Source organism: Telmatherina bonti, assembly GCF_933228915.1.
Source record: "Telmatherina bonti genome assembly, chromosome: 15".
Lineage (NCBI taxonomy): Eukaryota > Metazoa > Chordata > Actinopteri > Atheriniformes > Telmatherinidae > Telmatherina > Telmatherina bonti.
In genome coordinates, this window is record NC_136613.1 from 19,608,486 (window position 1) to 19,628,328 (window position 19,843).

Consider the following 19,843-nt stretch of genomic DNA (forward strand, 5'->3'; position numbering starts at 1 on the left):
TATAAAAGGAGCAGAGTAACTTCAAACATAAATGGTCATCTTTTCCATATGCGCTATAAAACAACTGTTTGATTTAGCATTGTTAAAATAAATGTTGAGCCGCCAAACACACCTCAGCATTGGTATGACGTTTACGGAAGACTATGTGTTGCTCTCGCGATACGTGGGGACAACCGTGGGATTTTGGAAATTAAGGGTTGTGGCTGAGGGGTAAGTGACCACATAAACTGACAACGAATATGTGTTAAGACTATGATAAATTAAGCAATTTGTCGGACCATCGGGTACTCATGCTTTAACACAATGTAACGCCGTCTGAATGAACATTAACAGCTTTTCTGTCTATACTGATATGTGGGTCCAAACATGGCGACGGTTGTATGTTAACGCAGGGCTCATAGTAGCGACGGGAACTGCTGATCGTTGTTTCTACTATAATCTGACATGTGTGGTACCGTCTTATTCACATGATACATTTTTAGCTGCACATTTTGGCATAGTAAAATCTTTTATGTTTGCTTTACTTGTACCTTTGTACAAAAGAAAAATCAGTAGGGGTTGTTTTTTTTTTTTTTTTATGATACCGGGATGTAAACAAGCACAGCAACCGCCCCTCATCAATAGGCTTTGTCTATATTTCCATTTGTCCTCTCAGATCTTCACCTTTACTGTGCTAGTCACCTCAGCCTTTAATGTGCAATGTGCATCTTACCGGGATTTTGCCATCACGATTAATGTGTCCTGAAAGGGCGACGTTAAATTGCGTAACGATAAAGATAGTCTTTAAAATAAAAAAACTTTTAAAAATAAGATATTAAACTCACTGTTTAATTTCAGGGCGAAGTAACAGGAATTTCTTAATATGAGTGATGATAAACCCTTCCAATGCACTGCTCCTGGTTGTGGACAGGTAAGACATCAGAGTTGACCTTTTTTCTTGCAAAATCACTTATGTGTGCAAAATCATGTGTTATGGACAGAAACTAAATAGCATATATTGGTGGAGAATTTTAAATTTATATCATTTACAGGCCAAAAACCATACAGTTTCAATGCTAGGTATATTTAAAATTAGGGGTTTACAGTGCTGCTGAATCATCATAGTTGTAGTTCAGTCCTTTTTGTTAACAAGAACTACATATTCCAAATGTAGTAAAATGGTAGATGAAGACACATTTGGAATGCATTTATTATTAGAGCATCTTTGTGACCTTGTATAGGGGTGTCTTTCCTTTCCTTGTAGCAGCTTGGTGATGTAACCAGTGTAGGAGTTTCTGCTATGTATTAATTACTTCTGCCATTTGAAAACATGGGCAATCACCTGCAAATGGATTTCTTTGAAAAGTCCTGCGTTTGTCTGATGTTGTAACTGCAGTTAGATGTTTATAAGTTTAAATCAAAGCATGTATAAATGCCAGTCTTTATTATAAATTGTGTCTAAGGTATGCTTAAATGAGTTGTAATCACAGATTAGATTTAACACCGTTTTAAGAGACAACATACCTTAGCGGATAGCCAATGTGTAGGCTTCCCCCCCAATACTTTTCCATCATGTCTCATCATCCTTTCTGTATTATTATTTGACCTAACATAGAGATTCACAAATGAAGACCACCTGGCTGTCCACAGACACAAACATGAGATGACATTAAAGTTTGGCCCAGCAAGGAATGATAATATTATTATTGCTGGTGAGTGATTTTCAAGTAATATTTGTCAGATGCAATCAAACCTTTACATTTTTCTCACTTTGCTGATTTATTTGCCACTGCAGACCAAACCCCAACACCTACCCGCTTTTTGAAGAACTGTGAGGAAGTTGGGCTCTTCAATGAGCTCGCTAGTCCTTTTGACCATGACTTTAAAAAAGCAACTGAAGATGACATTAAAAAGGTAGCCTTCATTATTAAACCTGTTTACAGATAATCTGACCTGTATCAGTGTTTGGCTCTTTGCTGATCTGCTGCTCTGTATTTTTGTTAATTTGTAGTTACCCCAGGATTTGTCACCTCTCGCTACACCCATCATACGCAACAAAATTGAGCAACCCACACCTATAGACGTACATCGGGATAGTCCTCTGCCTCACCCAGAGTCAACTACAAATGATGACAAGGTAAGTGGCTTGCTGTTGTGTTTTTACATAAATTGTTTTCTGCATGATCAATTAGCTACTCTTTGCAGATCCACTGGTATGAACGTTTTAATCTGATTTAGACATCCAAGGCTTTACTAATGTCTCTGTTGTGAAAAGTGAAAAATAGTAACATCACTGCACAAAAGAATTAGTCCTCATAATTTTAAATAATTCAGCAGCATCGTTTTATTAATTAAGAAATCCAGTGTTGATGAAACACTCCTACAGCTAAGGTCTTGTATGGTGTTTTCAGGACTTATCTTTGCAGCCAGCTTCACTGCCAACATCCACTATAGTCCATCCTGCTTCCCTTCAAGTTCCCAATGTACTTCTAGCAACCACAGAGGCTAGTGTTGTAATACAGCAAGCTCTCCCATCGCCAACATCTAGCTCTGTTATTACCCAAGTCCCATCCACTAATAGACCAATAGTGTAAGTAACTGAATGCGTCCATTTTTAAGACAATCATACCTTTTTATTAAATCATGGTTTCTTTTTTCCAAACCATTTTTGTGCAGTTTTGTGGTGAATTTTTATTTTATGCATCATGTGCTTCTTTATGTTTTTATTTATTTGTGCTATGCAGGATGTTTTTATTTTCCTGTGTACAGACAATCTCCCATCGCCGAAGAGAAGAAAAAATCAGTGTTGCTCAAATTAAAACACAGAGTCAATTGAAATGGTGGCTTATGTTTTTATGAAAAAACATAACTGGGTTTTCACATAATCATCACTGTCAATGCTTCACTTTAGCTCTTAATGTCGCATCTAAACCCCCATAGTTGTTTGATTTTTCTCTGAATCAACAATACAATGTTTCTGTGACAGAAAGCGCAAAACAAAAACTTCAAGGGATACTAGTAGTTAAACACATCCAAACTAGTAGGTGCCAGTTGAAGTTAGCATATGAAGAAAGAAATCAATTGCTTATTAAAAAGATGATAGAAGAGATGTGCATGGCAGAGCAATCTAATAACCTGTCCAGCACTGACCTACATAGCATTCATGAAAGCTTATTACCTCCACCAAGGTGAAGATCTAGTATATGCCACCATTGGTATGTCTGTCTGTCTGTTGTTTAGGAACATAACTTAAAAAGTTATGGACAAATCTGGATTGAATTTTCAGGAAATCTCATAAATGGAACAAGATTTGGTTTTGATTAGATTTTGGGGGTGATCCAGATCATCACCTAGATCCAGGAATGTTTTAAAGGTATTTTTGTAAGATTATTTTGCTATTGGAGCTTTTAGCTTGTAAATAATGCCTGCAATTATTGGCAAAAAACAAAACAAAATTGGTTTTATTTGAACCCATGTGGGTCTGATAAGATCTTTCTATACAAAAGTTTGCACAAACTTATTCCCTTTTACATTATTTAGAAACAAGCTCACTGCTTGACTTAAAAAAGAAAACTGTTAAATTCAGTTTAATTTTTAAGAAATGTTTACTTTGACACAAATATTCTGTATTTGAATGAATATTTAATAACTTGACACAAATGATTAGGTGAAAAACCCAGGTGTTTTACTTGCAAATAAAATGACTTTACTACCAGAGTGCAAAGTTTGGGCAATACTGATGTCATATTTTGCATCTGATGAGACAGTGAAGTTTTTTTCTTTTGATCATTTTTACTCAGTTATGCACTAAGTGTGTTTGTTTTAGTTGGGTTCTGTCTTTGTTTGAGCTTCGATCTCCATCAGTTGTCTAAACATAATATTGTGTTATTATGAGGTGTTACTTGTCTTTGATATATTCAGGCTCCTTTGTCTGCTAACCGTAAAGTAATTTGTTGTTTACATTGTTTTGGTTTCTTTTCTTGTCTCTTTCAGCCCAGTGTCTGGCACCTTCCCAGTGCTCTTACAGTTGCCTAATGGTCAGACAATGCCAGTCGCTATACCTGCGTCTATTACAAGCTCAAGTGTACATATTCCAACTACAATCCCTGTGAGTGTTCTGCCAAAAATGTTATCAGTAATGTGTTAAAATGCAATGAGAATCCAGCTTTCTGTGTGAAATCAGAATTTAGTTCTCTGTTATTTCCTTTTTTCCTTGTTTGTGTTTGTTTTGTGTTGAATACATGCAGAAATTTTTCACTGAAAAAACAAAATAAATTGGTACAGAAACAGACTCACTGCTGAAATCCATTAAATGATGAATCTGACTACGTTGAGCAGGTACAAAAAATATCATTTGACCAAATTTTTACTGCATTTCTCTGTTTTTAATGCTGAATCACATGACTCTTAAGCTATTAGTGCTACAGATTTCCTTCGCCAGGAGACTTTGCCATTACCTTTGACAGAGGGACCATGTGGCTTTTGTCTCTTAGATTTGGAAGTCACTTCAAAGGAAGGGACATTGAGTGAAATAATAGACTTCCAAGTAGAACCGAGTGTCAGTCACTGTGGCAGAGATACAGGATTTGGCTAAGGCTTCAGGCCAGGATACTTTACAGTTATTTGTCCTTGTACAATTAGGAATTGATGCATGTGATCTCTGGCAGAGCTGATGGATGATGCTATTCATCTGTTTTGCAAACTACAACCCATAACATTAAAAAAACAGTAAATTAAGGTGTGGTTGGTATTTTGTGACACCCCCTCCCCAAAATGCGCACACACATGTCTTATTGTTCACGGTAGTGCTGGTTGTTTGTGTGGAACGGTGAGCAGCAGATGATTATCTCCTGATAGCTGCACAGCAGGGAAAACCCTCCATCTTCCTAGTCTGTGGGGATAAGGAAAGCCTTTGACAAGTAAAGGAGGGTAGAAGTAGATGGAAAACATTAGCCACCAGTGGGCCTCCCTTCCACTCGATCACCCCACCCCCCTTTCTGGCTTTCCCCACCTCCCTATGCGGCTCATTGTCAGTGGCTGAGAGGGGAGGCCTGAGTCTGGCCTTCTGACTCGTGTCTCTCCATCCTCTCCTCAGCTTCCCTGTCCATATGCTCTCACTCAGGCGGGCAGAGGTTCATTAGCGTGCACACTGCATCTCCATGTGGCGCTGCCTCCACAAAATAACAGGCCATCCAACCTAATGAGGCTGAGATATGGGGAAACTCGGAGAGCTTGGCGTGGCTGCGTGTGTCTGTGTTGTGGGGCAGGAGCGATGCCTGCCTTTTTTACTGCCGAAGACTAATTTTCTCTTTGCTGATTTGTGTCTGTGTCTCTGCTGTCAGCTTGTCAGACCTGTCACCGTAGTGCCTACTGTCCCCGGAATCCCTGGACCACCGTCGCCCTCGCCACAGCCACAGCCCCAGCCCCAGTCCCAGCCCGTCCAATCAGAAGCAAAGCTGGTATTTTTGTTATCTGTTCTTTCATTTACGAGTATCATTTCCATGTTGTGTCTGTTATTTCCCATCTCATTACAGCCAAGGTAACAAGAGCGCCTCAAGATAATAGAATAAGAAAATAATACGATTTTTTTTTTATTTTTTTATTTTTTTACTTCCCAGTAAGATTTTAATTGGTCCAGCTATTATTGAAAGTTTCGTCTAGATTTGATGTATTCTGATAAGCAAATAACGCCGTAACCTGGTGTCATTTTTCCTTTTACTTTGAGCACACAGTTGAATTTTAAATTGAAACAAAATTTTTAAAAAATATTGATCTAAATTGTACTAAATGGGATCCAGTGGGTCAGACCATTAAAAGCAAAATCAGAAATTAGTACTGGTCATTAATGAATATTTAAATATTATTAGATACCTAGTCCCATTTCCCAACAAAATGTGCATATGTCACTGTGTGAGGTGAAGAGATACAAAGTAGTATTAAGAGTGATACTTAGAAGGGCAGAAATATGAAGTGTTGCGAAGGAGATGGGTGGCATCGTGTTGGAGGACAGATCACATAACCAGTAAGTGTTCGCAGCATGCTTCACTCGTGCAAATTAACTAAACTGTAGAGAGGAGGTGCATGTGTTTGAAAGGAAGGATTGATCCTGACTGGTGAGGAGGAGGACGGAAAGGAGGGGCAGGGAGTTGTTGAAGATCATGGGGTGCAGAGATGACAAACGCAGAGACAGCGTTGTGCTCAGCATGCCGTCACCAGGGCCAATCTGAAGGAAGGGAGGTATATGGAGAGGGGGGTACCAGCAAAAACCAGCTGGGGGCATCCTGGCACACACTCAGCGAGGCACATTAAGTCAGCCTCACCCTGCATGGAACCTTTTGTTCAGCAGAATCCTGCCTGACCTGTGTCCCCCCTCTTATTTGTGGCGCCTCCCACCGCACTCAGCTCATCAGCAAATACCTAATGAGCCCGTATCAAGAAAACATACCCGCAGCTCAACCTGCCTGCTCCCCACACCCACCCGGCTCTCATAAGGGGGGGGTGGAGACGGCACTTACAAGGACTGATGATGCTGCAAAGATCACAATAATGATAATTAACTTGCTGAATTTAGAAGATTATGCTGTTAATTAGTTGCAAAATAAAGATAAGTAATATAGTAGCAGATGGTTGAATAACACCCATGAGAAGGAGGGTTATTACACTGATGAGGTTTCCATGGCAGAGATGAAATATGAATCTGACTGGCTTTTCCCTCTTTCTATGGGCCATTCCAAGAGAATAATATCTTGTTTCTGCCAGAAGAGCTTCTGGAAGGGTATTACACGATAAACTAATTTGGTAGATAGATTGGTCTGGCAAAGGTAGCTGTTAGAATAATGTGGTCCTCTGTTTCCTCATGTAAATGTATTCCCTCTCACTTTGTTATTGCTTGGAAAGGCTCATTCACTTTCACCTTGTTTTCTCAGTGTTTGATGCTCGAGGAATTGACCTGCGAATCGCTGATAGCAATCTGTAGAAGAATGGTTTCTCGTGAATGGGATGCCATTGTGCGTTAGATGATCAGTGGAAATGTTTAGTATTTTTATTTATGTTTTTAGGTTTATATTAGAATTTAAGTCACATCACATCATGTTGCTGATCTGTTCATACACTGATCGGCTTAATACAAGGTGTTTGTCACATTCTTGAATCTACGCTCTTAAACTTTTTCTACTCATTTCGTTTTAGTGCCTACGTTTTGTTAAAATTCATTCAGATATATTTTAGCAAAACATTTTACTTCCATCATGTTTTTTATAGAGTAGGCGGGTGGTTGGTGTCCTTGGTAATGATGGCAGCAAAACCTCTTCTCTTCTTTCTTCACTGACTTAAACCTCACAAGCAACAGGAAGATACTATGCTGCACACTAAATTTGCAGCAAAATTATCATTAAATTGTCTTTTTTTTTTTTTTTTTAATTTGAAGAATTTTGTCTTGCTGGTTGGGGTATGTTTTGCCATCTCTAAAATTATAAATTCATTCCAGCTTAATAAACACAGTAAAAACAAACACAAATATTCAGGTTGCAAAAATCTGACACACAGCTTGCTTATGTTGTTGACTTCAGGCGTTTACAGCTTTAAACATGTATTAACATGTTTAATATGGATGTGTTTAAAGCAGGTTTCGTAGATCTATGCTCTTGTATGTTGTCTATATTTACACAGGACAGTCTCCCAAAATCTAAATAGCTGATAAATGGATTTCATTAAAGTTAGTACAGATTTAGAAGCATTCAGATGTAATCCCTAACAATCAAATAACAGTAGGCTTTCTTTTAAAGGTCCAGTCTGTTCAAGGTAATAAATGAATTAATTGTTTTACTTTTCCCTCTTGTGCACAGGAAATTGCCCATCTCGGTGTTTGGTTTGAAATAGCTTATTCTTGGCAAAAGGAAATTCAGTGATTCAACATTATTATTTACAAATGAAACAAGTTGATAATCTTGTATTACATTTTTTCTGAGAGGTTTCCCTAAAGTATGTTTAGACAGTGGAAGTGGACTGTGTTTTGCATTCAGTTGTTTTAATAATTTTCTTTTAGGATTATTTCTACTACCACTTCATGGCTGTTGTTCCTGTGACAAAATCTTTTGCCAGAAACTGAAAGCCACGTTAAGCCAGCAGCTTCCTCAGGTAACTAATGGAGATGGTGGTGAAGTCCAAAGCAGCGCTGTAACCCACACTGCTACCCCTGCTTCTCCTGTCCCGACCCCAACCCCAACTCCAGCCCCAGCTGTGATCCTAACGCCGGCTCCTCACCTGCCCACAACCGAGGAACCCTCCACACATTCCCTCCAGCAGCCGGCCACTTCCACCACAGAGACCCCTGTAAGTATTCATGTCACAGTGCAGTTTAACAAGCAAATCACAATTTTACAGAGCTTTTACGAAATATCAAGGTTTTTTCTTTGTTTTTTTATACTTTGTACACGAACGGATGCATCAAGTTAATCACCAGCTGAACTGATTTTTGGTGTGATAAATGGAAAGATCATTGTTGGCTGTTTTTACTCAAAATTTTTCTTATTTTCATTATTGTTGTTGTTATTTTGCAGGCTTCCCCTGTACCGCCTGCTCAAAACCCTCCAAGCACAGGGGGCCGGCGTCGCAGGACCACAAGTGAAGACCCCGATGAAAAGCGACGCAAGTTCCTGGAGCGGAACAGGGCTGCAGCTTCTCGCTGTAGGCAGAAGAGGAAAGTGTGGGTCCAGTCTCTTGAGAAGAAGGCTGAAGACCTCAGCTCCATGAATGGACAACTGCAGGTGATCTTAAAGTCTTCCTTCCAGCCATTTCTTCTGCTTCCTTATCAGGTTTTTGTTTTAAAATTGCATTTATTGTTTAAATGCATCATAGTGTCATTCTGTGTACCTCTTTACCGTTAACTGATGTTAGTGTTAGCCGACGTACACACATTTTTCCTTTCTGTGGTGATGAAGTCATTAAAGCCGATTAAGAAGAGCTGCGTTGTGACAGCAGCGGTGTGTGAGCCCTTTACATCGATATGTCCCTGTCAATAAAGATGTATCCTCCAGATGTCAGCCGCACACAAGCGTGTCGTCGCTTCTGTCTCAGCAGTTTACTGAATGGCCTCAAAAATCTCCCAGGGAAAGGTGTCTTTTTTGAACCTTCATTTTGCAGGAAGCAATTAGGATCTGATGCTGACAAGTTCGAAACAGTTCATGTATCTGCTGTCTCTGTTGATAAGTGTGAGCCGGGGGTGCGGCACATCGGTGTTCCAGACAATTAAACAAGATGTGGTGTTTACGTGCTCACCATCTTCTTTTTCAATGAAATCAAAGTAAGATTCAGAGAGTGGAGGAGGGGATACACAGTAGCAGAAAAATAAATGGCTTGGATTAATATATGGTTCAAAATTAAGTTATCAACACTTGTCAGGGGTGTGCTGCTTAGGATTTTGTAGGGGGAAGGTAAGCAAGTATGGTTGTAAATAGAAAGAGAATCACTGTTAACTACAAAGAAGGGCACATCATGTGGTGGAGAATTAAAAAGGTTCTTCGTATAAAGGCATTAATCAGCAGTGCAGTTTTTGTTGAAAAAAAGAAAACCCATGCTGACATAGCCCAGCTGATCAGCGAAACTGCCTCTAATGATGCACAATTATTTTAACATCATCCTTAACTGGCTTTTTAATGAGGTGTCGGACCAGGCAGCCCACAAGGCTTCCAGCATCACCCAAAGACCATTTGCTCCATTTTGATTAAGTTAAAAACAAGTTTTAACTCTCAGTAGTTCAGCCTAGTTTGGTTTAAAAATTCTACGTATGATGAGTGTGGAGTTGATGATGCGGGGGCATATGTAGCCGGTGCTAACTTTTAGGCAAATGTTCATCTCGGTAATGCATTACAAAGAGCATCTTTTTTTTTTTTTTTTTTTAAATGTGCATGTTTATATTGGCTATAAATGGCAGCAGTCATGGTGGAAGCGCTGTGAATACTGTGTTGGCTGCGTGTGATACATATGCTCCTTCCAGCTGTGTTTAAATCTGTCTTACAATAGCTCGGCCCTGCCAACACCAGCAAAACTAAGCAGATGGAATCAAATAAATTGGCTGCTTTTAGACTAATAGATTAAGCCACCCGTAGTCCTTTAAAGGAGAAGAGAAGGAGCTTAAATCTGCCATTGGGTGTTCCCTGGGCCCCTGGCTGCTCTAAATCCAGTTAAAGTCACCTTCAGCGTAATGTGGCTCTCTTTTACGACATGCAGAAATCCTCAGCTCTCTTGGGAGCTGTAACAGCACAAGAGTGTAAATCTCAACAGGATCTACAAAGTTGTACTGACAATCTGAACGCCTCACCTCTGACAAATGTGCTGGTTGGTAGCCAGGGAAGGTCTATAATTATTGTGCAGGAAAAACATAAATGGAGGACTGCTTTATACTTGACCCTAAATTAATTTATATTGTGTCCCTTTTCCTGTCTTTTTTTTTTTTTTCTCATGAAAGGAAATGTTAAGCTTGTCTGCAATAGGATACTGTATTAATGCTTAAAGGATTGTTCAAGTTTAACTCTGTAAATCTATTGATTATTGACGTTCAATTGCAGATGGAGCTATTCATGTACAACGTCTAATAAGACACATTTAAGCTAATGTTGTGTATATACTACACATTCTGTTCTGCAAAATATTGTATGTATGAAACTTGTATTTTATTTATGTTACTGTAAGCCCAAATATGTAGAATGTGGCATTTAGTGACATCTAGTGCCTTAAATTGCAGATTGCAACCAAGTGCATACACTCCTTTTCCTTTCGAGCATGTTGAACAAAACTACTCTGGCTGTGAAAGACTTGAGCTGTATGAACGAGGAGGGTTAACAGGAGCTTTTTGGCAAGGATTGTGCCAGTGAGAACTTTTTACTTAGAACATTTTGTAAGTATGCTACCCCACTGCAGGACAAAGCGTAAGCTTCCAGCTGTTGTTACTGAAGATGTAAAAAGCAAACAAAAACAAAACATCAGTCCCATCCATTTTTGTTTGCAAATCACTGCAGTCAGTTTCAGTCTCCAAGTTAGATGTGTCTTCTTGTAAAGACAAAGTGGGCTTATTCCCCGGACTATAGAATCCTATGTGCTAAAACTTTGTTATTTGACATAACAGATATTTGCAAACATGAATGGGTTTTTTGGCCGATGTAAAAAGGGTTCTAGTTTACGGCAAACAAGTCCCCTTGGTTGAGATCTCAGTATGTAATGGGACAGATATGCGAACACATTTAGTTTTATTCACAAATAGTTTATTTTGAGTTCTTTATATGGTTAAATTTCTATGTACTTCTAAAAGACAGCTATATTGTCGTCAAATAATTTAAAGTATGTGTCAGCCTCTTAAAAGTAATGGTCAGCCGTCACAGTAAGATTAAAATGGTTCAATTCACTGCACAACAGCTACAGTCTGAATAGTACGAGAAATATTTGAAAACTTTTGCTTTGTGCACCTGTCGTTTGCCTAACTTCTCGTCATTCTGCTGTCGAGTTATCATGTCATTGAGCGTGGTTATGTGTGTCTCCTCTCTCGTCAAGAATGAAGTCACCCTGCTGAGAAACGAAGTGGCTCAGCTGAAGCAGCTTCTTCTGGCTCATAAAGATTGCCCTGTAACCGCCATGCAGAAGAAATCTGGCTATCACAGTGAGTAATGCTCCATTATTCCCAGCCTGAGGCTGCTGGTGAAACTTGTCTAAAATGAGCTCCAGCTAAGGACACGTCTTACTTATGGCCAAACAGTGAGAACTATTGATATGCAAGGTTTTGTTTTCTTTTGTTTTGTTTTGGAGAACCTTAGCAGAACGTCAGGTGTGTAATGTTGCTGTGGGTAGATTGAGACTAATTCTGATAAATGGTATCCAACCATGTTTCTCCTCTGACACCTAAACATTTGTTAATTTAAGTTAAATGTCTGTTTAGGAAAGGTGCTCAGACACCAAATGTTTGCATTTCATAAACTACTTTATTGATCATGACATCTTTTTTTGAAGTACTTGCATGTGGTGATAACATCTTTATTTTTTATTGTCGTTAGCTTGTGGTCATCTCTATGAACACTTGAGGATCCTGCCTTTTTGCAGCCTCTTCATTTAAATTTCTCATTGTCAGCCCGTTCTGCAGAGTTATCACATGATCTCATTTAGAAACATATCACCTATTTTTCTTCGTTTTGCTCAGACTGGGGGTCTGTCATTCTGATTTTGTGGTCATAACTCACCTTCCCTCACCAGAATGCACCATGCCGTTTCTACACTGTACTCTATAAGCCTCAGCTGACTTGTATTGACAATGATTGCTACTGAAATGAGTCCATTAAAGCAGCAAGCTTGACAAGACTGCACAACATTCTCATTGTGGGGTGTCCACTAAGCTGTTCCATTCATTATGCATCTCTTATTGCTTACCATCCTGCAGACACACTTCCCATGCATTATTGGACTGATGGTTTCCAGGCCAGAGTGGGCTGTCAGAGCTGGTTCCCATTTGGTTTGGTGCAGATGGTTTTTAGTGGGATCCACAGATGAATTTGGTCGTCTTCCCTCATATGATTTGCTCAAAATCTGTGATGTCTCTTTCTAGATCTTTGTGACAGCTGATGTTTGGATAGTTCTTGTAAAAAAAAAAAAAATTAAAATTAAACTTTCTTCCAAATACCTTAATTTCTATTCCTGGCCTGTTAGACTTTAAGCAAGCTTAAAGGAAATTTGAACTGATACAAAGGTTCGGGGGGGGGAAAAAGGTAGTTGAAAGGCTGGATGAAACACCCCGTCTTCAGTTCAAAGGAACTGAACAGGATATTTATCATTTTTTATTATGTAACACATTAAACTTTCACAGTGTAATTCCCTGAAACTGAAAGTCACCGTGTACGCTTGGTTAAGTTAGCATTTGCACTGTTGCCGCTGATGGAACTGGATATACAAACTATTAATCTTCCGCTTTTATCTTTTTTCCCTCTTAGTATGGTAGCTATTTAAAAACCTCTGTTATCCTACATCATAAGTGTCCCTGGTTGAGTCACTCACACAATCTATTTAGCTAATTAGTGAAGCTAAATGTTTCGCTCTGACCAATCCCCTTATGAGAAGACCTCTGCTTTCTCAGTTACATATGACACAAGGCTAAACTGCCCTCCAGACCCTGGAACACCTTTCATCGTTCTGCCCAAGCGAGGCTGTGGCAGGTGGAAAGAAATTACCCAGACTGCCCCACAAACAAGCCCGGACATGGTTTCACTTGGCACACCAAACTGTCCATCTGTTTACAGCGAACTTCACTTGAGAAAGCAAGAGAGCGGAAAGCAGCTCTGCCAGCTCGGGGAAAAAGAATTTTAGAACATCATGATAAATCAGCTAGCCACCACTTAGTGTTGTTACGAGTAATGATGCTCACTTGAACACGAAACAAAACCTCTAAACTGGTTTATTCTAAAGTTGACCTGCTTGCATGATAAAAAAGTGTTTTGCTTTTTGCCATTCAGCTGAACCAGCCAGTAAGGCAGATGAAGTCGCTAATGTAAAGAAATGTTCCTTTGTGAAGGGAACCTGTTTTATACATTCTTAAAGATTCAGTCATTAATTACAGAGAGCCATAAGAAGTGACTTCATATCATTAGCAATATTAATTATCATTGCGCTCCTTATTCCGGTATGAAACAGAGCATGAGAGTGAAGGGGTTTTTTTTTTCCATCAGGATCCAATTAATTCAATGCAACTGCCTAACAGCTGGTGGCATTTCGACTCCAAGTCTTCCCTACTCTCCAGTGTGAGCATCATTAAAATCAGGTGCTGTAATCATCTGTCGCTGCAGTAGTTGGCAAGGTAACAAAAAACAAATGAGAATGCAGTTAGGGATGGGAAACACTGCCACATGCCCCAGAATGTAATGCACCCTTATGATGTGGGTTTAAATTGACATTGGAGCGTTAATTAAAGGAAGAGGTGTAGAAGTAGCATTATGGGGATTAATGAAATGGTTTGCATACACCACATGCAGATAGCTGCTTTAGGCTGATTTGACACAGTTATCCTCAGCCCTTCTGGGTTTTGTCTGTTCAAGTTAAAGGTGAGGAAATCCAAGCATCGCAGCTGAATATTTTCTGATGTATTTACAGTCTACGACAAAGAAGAAAGCTGCGAAGAGATGTCCGTCCCCAGCAGCCCCCAGAGCGAGGCCATCCAGCACAGCTCCATCAGCACCTCCAACGGGGTCAGCTCCTCCTCAGCAACCCCAGCCATCTCCGCCTCATCCAGTGCCGCCACTGTTGCAGCGGCATCAAACCAGAGCACAGAGGAGAACCAGCCACGGAGGGGCGCCACCCAGTCCAAAGCTTCAGGGAGCTGATTGTCCAGCACTGTGTACGAGACCTGTTCAGTCTCTCTGAGGAACAGAGGAGAGCTGCTGGCTTAACGTGGCTTTCGGTTTCTGACGCAGCTTCAGTTTGGACCATATTGTTTTTAATTTATTACCGACTGCTTTGTTTTATATTTGGTCCATTTTGTACTTGATAGGCAATGCTTTTCTGTGGAATTAATGAAGACAAAAGAACAGGCACTTTAAGTGTAAGATGTAAAACTCGTGGTTCTTAATCGTTCTTTGTATTTGTGTGTTTAATTTATTAATCTTACCAAAGTGTGATTTTTGGCTTCTTTGGAGTTTTTGCTAATTTATTTTTATGACTTTTTACAAGTACTGTCTTTCAGATGAAGAACACTAACACTTGTTTTGTCTTCTTTTTGTAATTAGCTTTTTTTGCACATTTTTGGGAGACGACGGGTTTAATTTTTTAAGCGTTCATCGAGCACCGGCAGCTTCTTTAGATGTAGGGTTTGAGTACCGTCATGTGACACAAACACAGATGGCTGGAATCCAATTTTGAGTTTGACAGTTTTTCTGAGTGAGAACAACAATAGTTACATTGTGCAGTCTGAATGTTTGAGCTCACCTTTGCATGTTAAGTAGTCTCATGGAAGTGAGCTGATTAGATACACGTGTTATTTCATTAACATTCCATCTGTAATCTGATTGTTCCTGAAGCAGTGATTGTAGGATTGCAGTACTTTTTCCATTACTCAATCATGGTGATGTGACTTCATTCAGTGCCATTAATGTTTTTTTTTATGAATTATTTCTGTGCATTTTTAAAGCCGAGTAACTTAAGTTGTCAGCTGTTCTCTCAGATTAAAATGGTCCCATGAACATAGTTGCCCTGTGGAGAAAATCTCTTGCTTTGTACACTGTCTTTGCTTTATAAGTGACTCTATGACTTTAGCATCTTATGCAGAACAATTAAAGGACATTAAGCTGTTTTCATTATTGCAATTCTAGACGTTTTTAGAAGCCATTGTAAATACCATTAATGATATATTGTATGTGATCTTTCTTGAACTTATGTACCTTGTTTTTATAGGATTGTCCGGGATACCATAGCTGAGCCTTTCTGGTCACGTTAACTCTGTTAGAAGTCAAAAGCTGACCTTAATCTGTCTTTAGGATGCTCCTTTTCATGACTCAGTAGGTTGTCATGTAAAATGAAAGAATTCAGATGTGAACCTGAATCACATCATGTACTTTACAGTTACACTACTTACTACAGCTCTATCAGAATTGTGATCATTTCATCCTTGATATAATTGTAAGAAATAAATCACACCTTGAAGTCTATTTGGTTTTTCTCTTTTTAGTCTGTACTGGCTTACTACTGTGTAGTTTTACAAAAATGGCTGATGCATTGTTTTCATAAAAATGTGATTTTTAAGGTTTTACTGTTATGTGCTATCTGCATGAGATGACAGTTCTCTGCGAGAATTTAACTGTTTATTTCATAATGTCTCGACTAAGAAAATGATATTAAAACAAGTTATTACAACTTGAGTTGTGAAAGCTTTGGTGATTTGTTTTACCCTGGCTTTACTGCTACAAATGGGGAGTGATACTGTGTTGAAAGTATACCTGTAATGTGAAAGTTCTGTATAAAATTTACATTAATAAGTTGTTGTAATAAACCTTTTAATATCTCTTTAAAATCTGCGCTTTCATTTAATTCTCCTCTTTGAAATTGTATAAACGGGGGAGGATAACCACCAAGATAAGAATAATGAGCAAAACAAAACAAAAAAAATATTGATATCAAATTTTTTTATATAAATAAATGTGGGAAACGGTTTTTACAGGACTATGTCACAAGAACTATTGTGTAAGGGTTCTTGACTGGGCTTCAAAGTGAGCAAATGTAAATTGTGGTGTAGACTGCCACCCTGTGGAGGATCAGAAGGGGTGGATTGTATGAAAAAGTCATCCTGCCACTTCAGCTTTCCTTGTGAAAGTTCTTTGTACATGTAAGTATAGCTAATTTCATTGCATTACATTGTTTCTAAATTACTTAAATCATGCTTTTGTCACATGATGTTATGGGTATAAAGTTAAGACCTTATTAGGGCAACAGTGACCATAAGCTCATGCAGAAATGAATGGGTCATTTCTGACATGTTCATTTCTGACATGTTCAACTGTACACACACAAACACGCACACACATACCAGTGGTGCTAGTAGTAAAGTGTGGAGTGGAGTGATATAGTATGCCAACAGTCTGTGTGGGCCAGTTCAAGTCCATCATTGTAATGGGGTATGATGTTGGTGCAATGTGTTTGTTGTGAGAAGGGGGTGTGGGGTCTTGGATGGGTGGGTTCTGTACAAAGCTGGTCCTCCTCCTCTATGTCCTGCAGCTTGGGCAGCAGAGTCAGCTTCTGGAGGAGAGCCGCTCAAATTCAGGGAAAAGAAAGTTGGAGGGGTTGTGGAGAATTTTGCTCACTATCCTGAGAGTCTGCTGCTCACACAGGAATGGAAATGTTCTGACTGGGAGTTCAATGGAGCAAACTTTCACTGCATAAAAGTAGAGCTAAATTCACTGCACAGACATTGTGTTTTAGTTATTTATAATGTGATTTTATCAGATGACGGCAGCTCTGATTATATACACTCAATAGGTGATAACTTACAAATCAGGTGAGCTGACAAATCAAATAGGTTGCTTTTATGTGATTATTTCCTATTTATGCAGCAGTTTGTAACAGAAACAGAAATGAAAAAAGTGAATGACAGCTGGTTTTATTGTAAATTTAGCTGAATGAATTTAACTTATTCTTTACTGCCTTAATAAAAAGATGCATAAATATGTAACTTTGGAGTATGTGGAGCATTATCTGGGGTCTAGTTTAAAATCGCCAATGGAGCTCAGAGAAAGAGATGTGTTCTGTACCACAGGTATGTTCAGGTAATGGAGAAGGTGATGAGACTTTCGATGAAAGAACAGCAGAATGTTCTGACGTCGTCCTTGTTCACCCCAAAGCTGTTGAGGGGTCTCAGGAGGCACTGACCATTCTCATACGTACATTAAGTTACACAATGTGATTAATGAAATTTGATCGTTTTGATTGTCAAAAATGTTCTACTGTCCTACCAGTACTGTGAAAAAATTATGAAAAAATAATCAAAATAGTCAAAATATTCAACCAGCACCAACCTAGAGTGTCCAGGAGGTGGCGATACATCCAAACCAAGCACAAGTGACTGACTTAATGTATGTTTGATATTCATGACACAAATGTTAAAGATATTTAGAAAAAAGCATGTATGCTGTTGTTTTCTGTTTTTCAGGATAAAAATATGTTTTTTACATGATAAATTTAGAGTAAATTATAATCTTAAAAATTATTTGATGTAATTTTAATAATGAATTGCTCAGAACGTTATTGTTGGTGTTGTTTAGATTTCGTGCTGCCTCTGTGACACACTGCTATGCGTTTTGTTTTGTTTTTTGCCAGAGATTAGATTTTTTTTCTGCCAACCCTCCAGTTGGCAGCACGATGGTACACCACAACATTGCCTAACTGGGGCATACATGATTAGCTGCTGATCACAGAGTAGAGAATTGTAAATGGTACTATGTAGGTCACAGCATTGGCCAATAACAAGACTTCCGACTTGATGTTGCATATTTACAAAGCTAGAAAACAAGAATGCCACAGTGCAGTCTGCATCTTTGAGGTTAAATCAAAGCACTGGGAAAAGAAAGAACATCATGGTGATGTTTTTTCCAAACTATTTCCTCACTGCATGCAGGCAATTAATTTTGATTGTTTGATTAATTAATTTCCCCTTGGCAAAAAAAAAGCTCTGCATCATTCATTATTCATTCCATAATGATTTTGATGTGAATTTGATGAGGTTTCGTTAATGAATGCATAGCATTTAGAGGTATCACCACCCTGGCTGCTGGAGCAGGAAGCTAATCTTTCAGGCATTCTCTGGTATTCAGTTTGGCTGAACAGGAATTCTGTTTCTGAAATAAAAAAAAGAAAAAAAAAGAAAAGAAAAAAACAGAGAGAGAGAAAACAAATACAAAAAAAGAAAAAAAAAAAAAGTTGTTTTCTTCATGTTTCACAAAATTCCTGACCATGCAGCTGGAGCAATGCAAAGCAGAGACTAATTATATGGAACAGCAACAGAAATAAAAGATGCTGACATTTGACTGTAGTTGGGAGTGTCACTGTTTTAACTTCTCCATAAATGAGGAGGATAATAATGTGGAGCTGATCTGCTGACAGGCAGGCTGCTCCAGCTGTTCCAATAATTCGGCAGGTATTATGCTTTGGCCCACAGCAGTCTGCCTCAGCAGACTGGTACTTAATTAGGCAAGGATTAAGGCCAAACGGCCTCATTTACGTGAATTGTATTATAAATACAAACTGACTGGCCCTTCTCCTTGAGGGGGCATATGGGGTAAATTTTTGAAAACGCCGAGGTTGTTGAAAAAAATGCTGCTCCGGGCCTTTAACTCCAGATTTCACAACAATAAGAAGGTTCTCCCCCTGCTGAGGGGTGCTGTTTTGCAGCACACGCTTTAACCCTTCAAATCCAGGGAGACAGAGATAAAACGGCTTGATTTACATTTAATTTAGATTATGTAAATACGCTGGTTGTGTCCCAAACCTAACGTAGGATACAATGCAACTGCCCACAGAACCCATCTAAGATGACCCCTATTGTCATTTAAATGAGGGCCATTAGATATTTCTTTCATTCTTGGAGCGGATGTTTAATTGAACTCTTGATGAGATATAAAATGTTCTTTTTACAAATACTGATAGCTGCTCATTCTTCTCTTCCACATACTATCATGCAAACTGAGTCTCTTTGCTCTTGTTTTTGAATGAAGGAAAATTGGGCATCTGGTTCTGCCACTGGGGATGTGCATCTATTTAATAGCATTATGGTGGTGTATCAGCTCAGTTATCACTAAGCGCACAAGTAGAGGCAAATCCTCACAGGGTATGTGCATATGCATTGAGTGATTTGGACTCTGCCAATCCCTCCCCTGGGCACTGGCCCTCTGTGGTGTCTGTCTGCAGGCACCAGGATGTCTCCCCCATTAGTCTCTGCTGACATTAGTATGCACTGAAGGTCTTTTCACAGTACTGGGGCTATTACTGTATGGGACTAACTCTTCCACTCAGCTCTGTTTAGCTTATTTTGCTATTAATATTTCATGGTGATCCAGCTCAGTGCTGATGCATGACAGGTGGAACCAAGAGCTAGTTCTTGTTTAGTCAGCACGATGATTGCTGCAACTTGTACTTAGACTCTTTTCCTCACTAACATTTCAAGTAGTGCAGAAATATATGACAAGTTGTTACTGTGTAATTAGGGATAACAGTTAAATTCAGATAAAGTAAATAGTGCTGCTTTTCTTGTTTAGATTCAGACTAAAGGAACAGTATAGTATATAATGTATCTTAAAAGGCTTCTTTTCTGTTTTTCCTGACAAGGAGAAAATATCTCATTCTTTCATCAGTT

The 19,843-nt window shown here is 39.0% G+C and overlaps 1 protein-coding gene across 4 annotated transcripts; it reads left to right on the forward strand.

The window, feature by feature from the left end:
- Positions 1-829: 829 nt before the first annotated feature.
- atf2 (activating transcription factor 2) lies at positions 830-15,709 on the forward strand (the record flags this gene model as incomplete). Of its 4 annotated transcripts, none has more annotated exons than XM_079254090.1 (7): positions 1,989-2,116; positions 3,973-4,087; positions 5,322-5,438; positions 8,080-8,310; positions 8,538-8,744; positions 11,524-11,629; positions 14,101-15,709. In XM_079254090.1, exons 1-7 carry the CDS (start codon positions 2,106-2,108, stop codon positions 14,328-14,330), a joined length of 1,017 nt encoding a protein of 338 aa, XP_079110216.1. In that variant the 5' UTR covers positions 1,989-2,105. The 4 variants fall into 4 exon arrangements, 3 of the variants coding, with proteins under 3 accessions (XP_079110218.1, XP_079110216.1, XP_079110217.1); XM_079254091.1 differs by lacking the exon at positions 14,101-15,709 and adding an exon at positions 13,680-13,740; XR_013771594.1 differs by lacking the exons at positions 8,080-8,310; positions 8,538-8,744; positions 11,524-11,629; positions 14,101-15,709 and adding exons at positions 830-910; positions 1,595-1,691; positions 1,775-1,893 and having other exon boundaries at positions 1,991-2,116; positions 5,322-5,418.
- Positions 15,710-19,843: the final 4,134 nt, after the last annotated feature.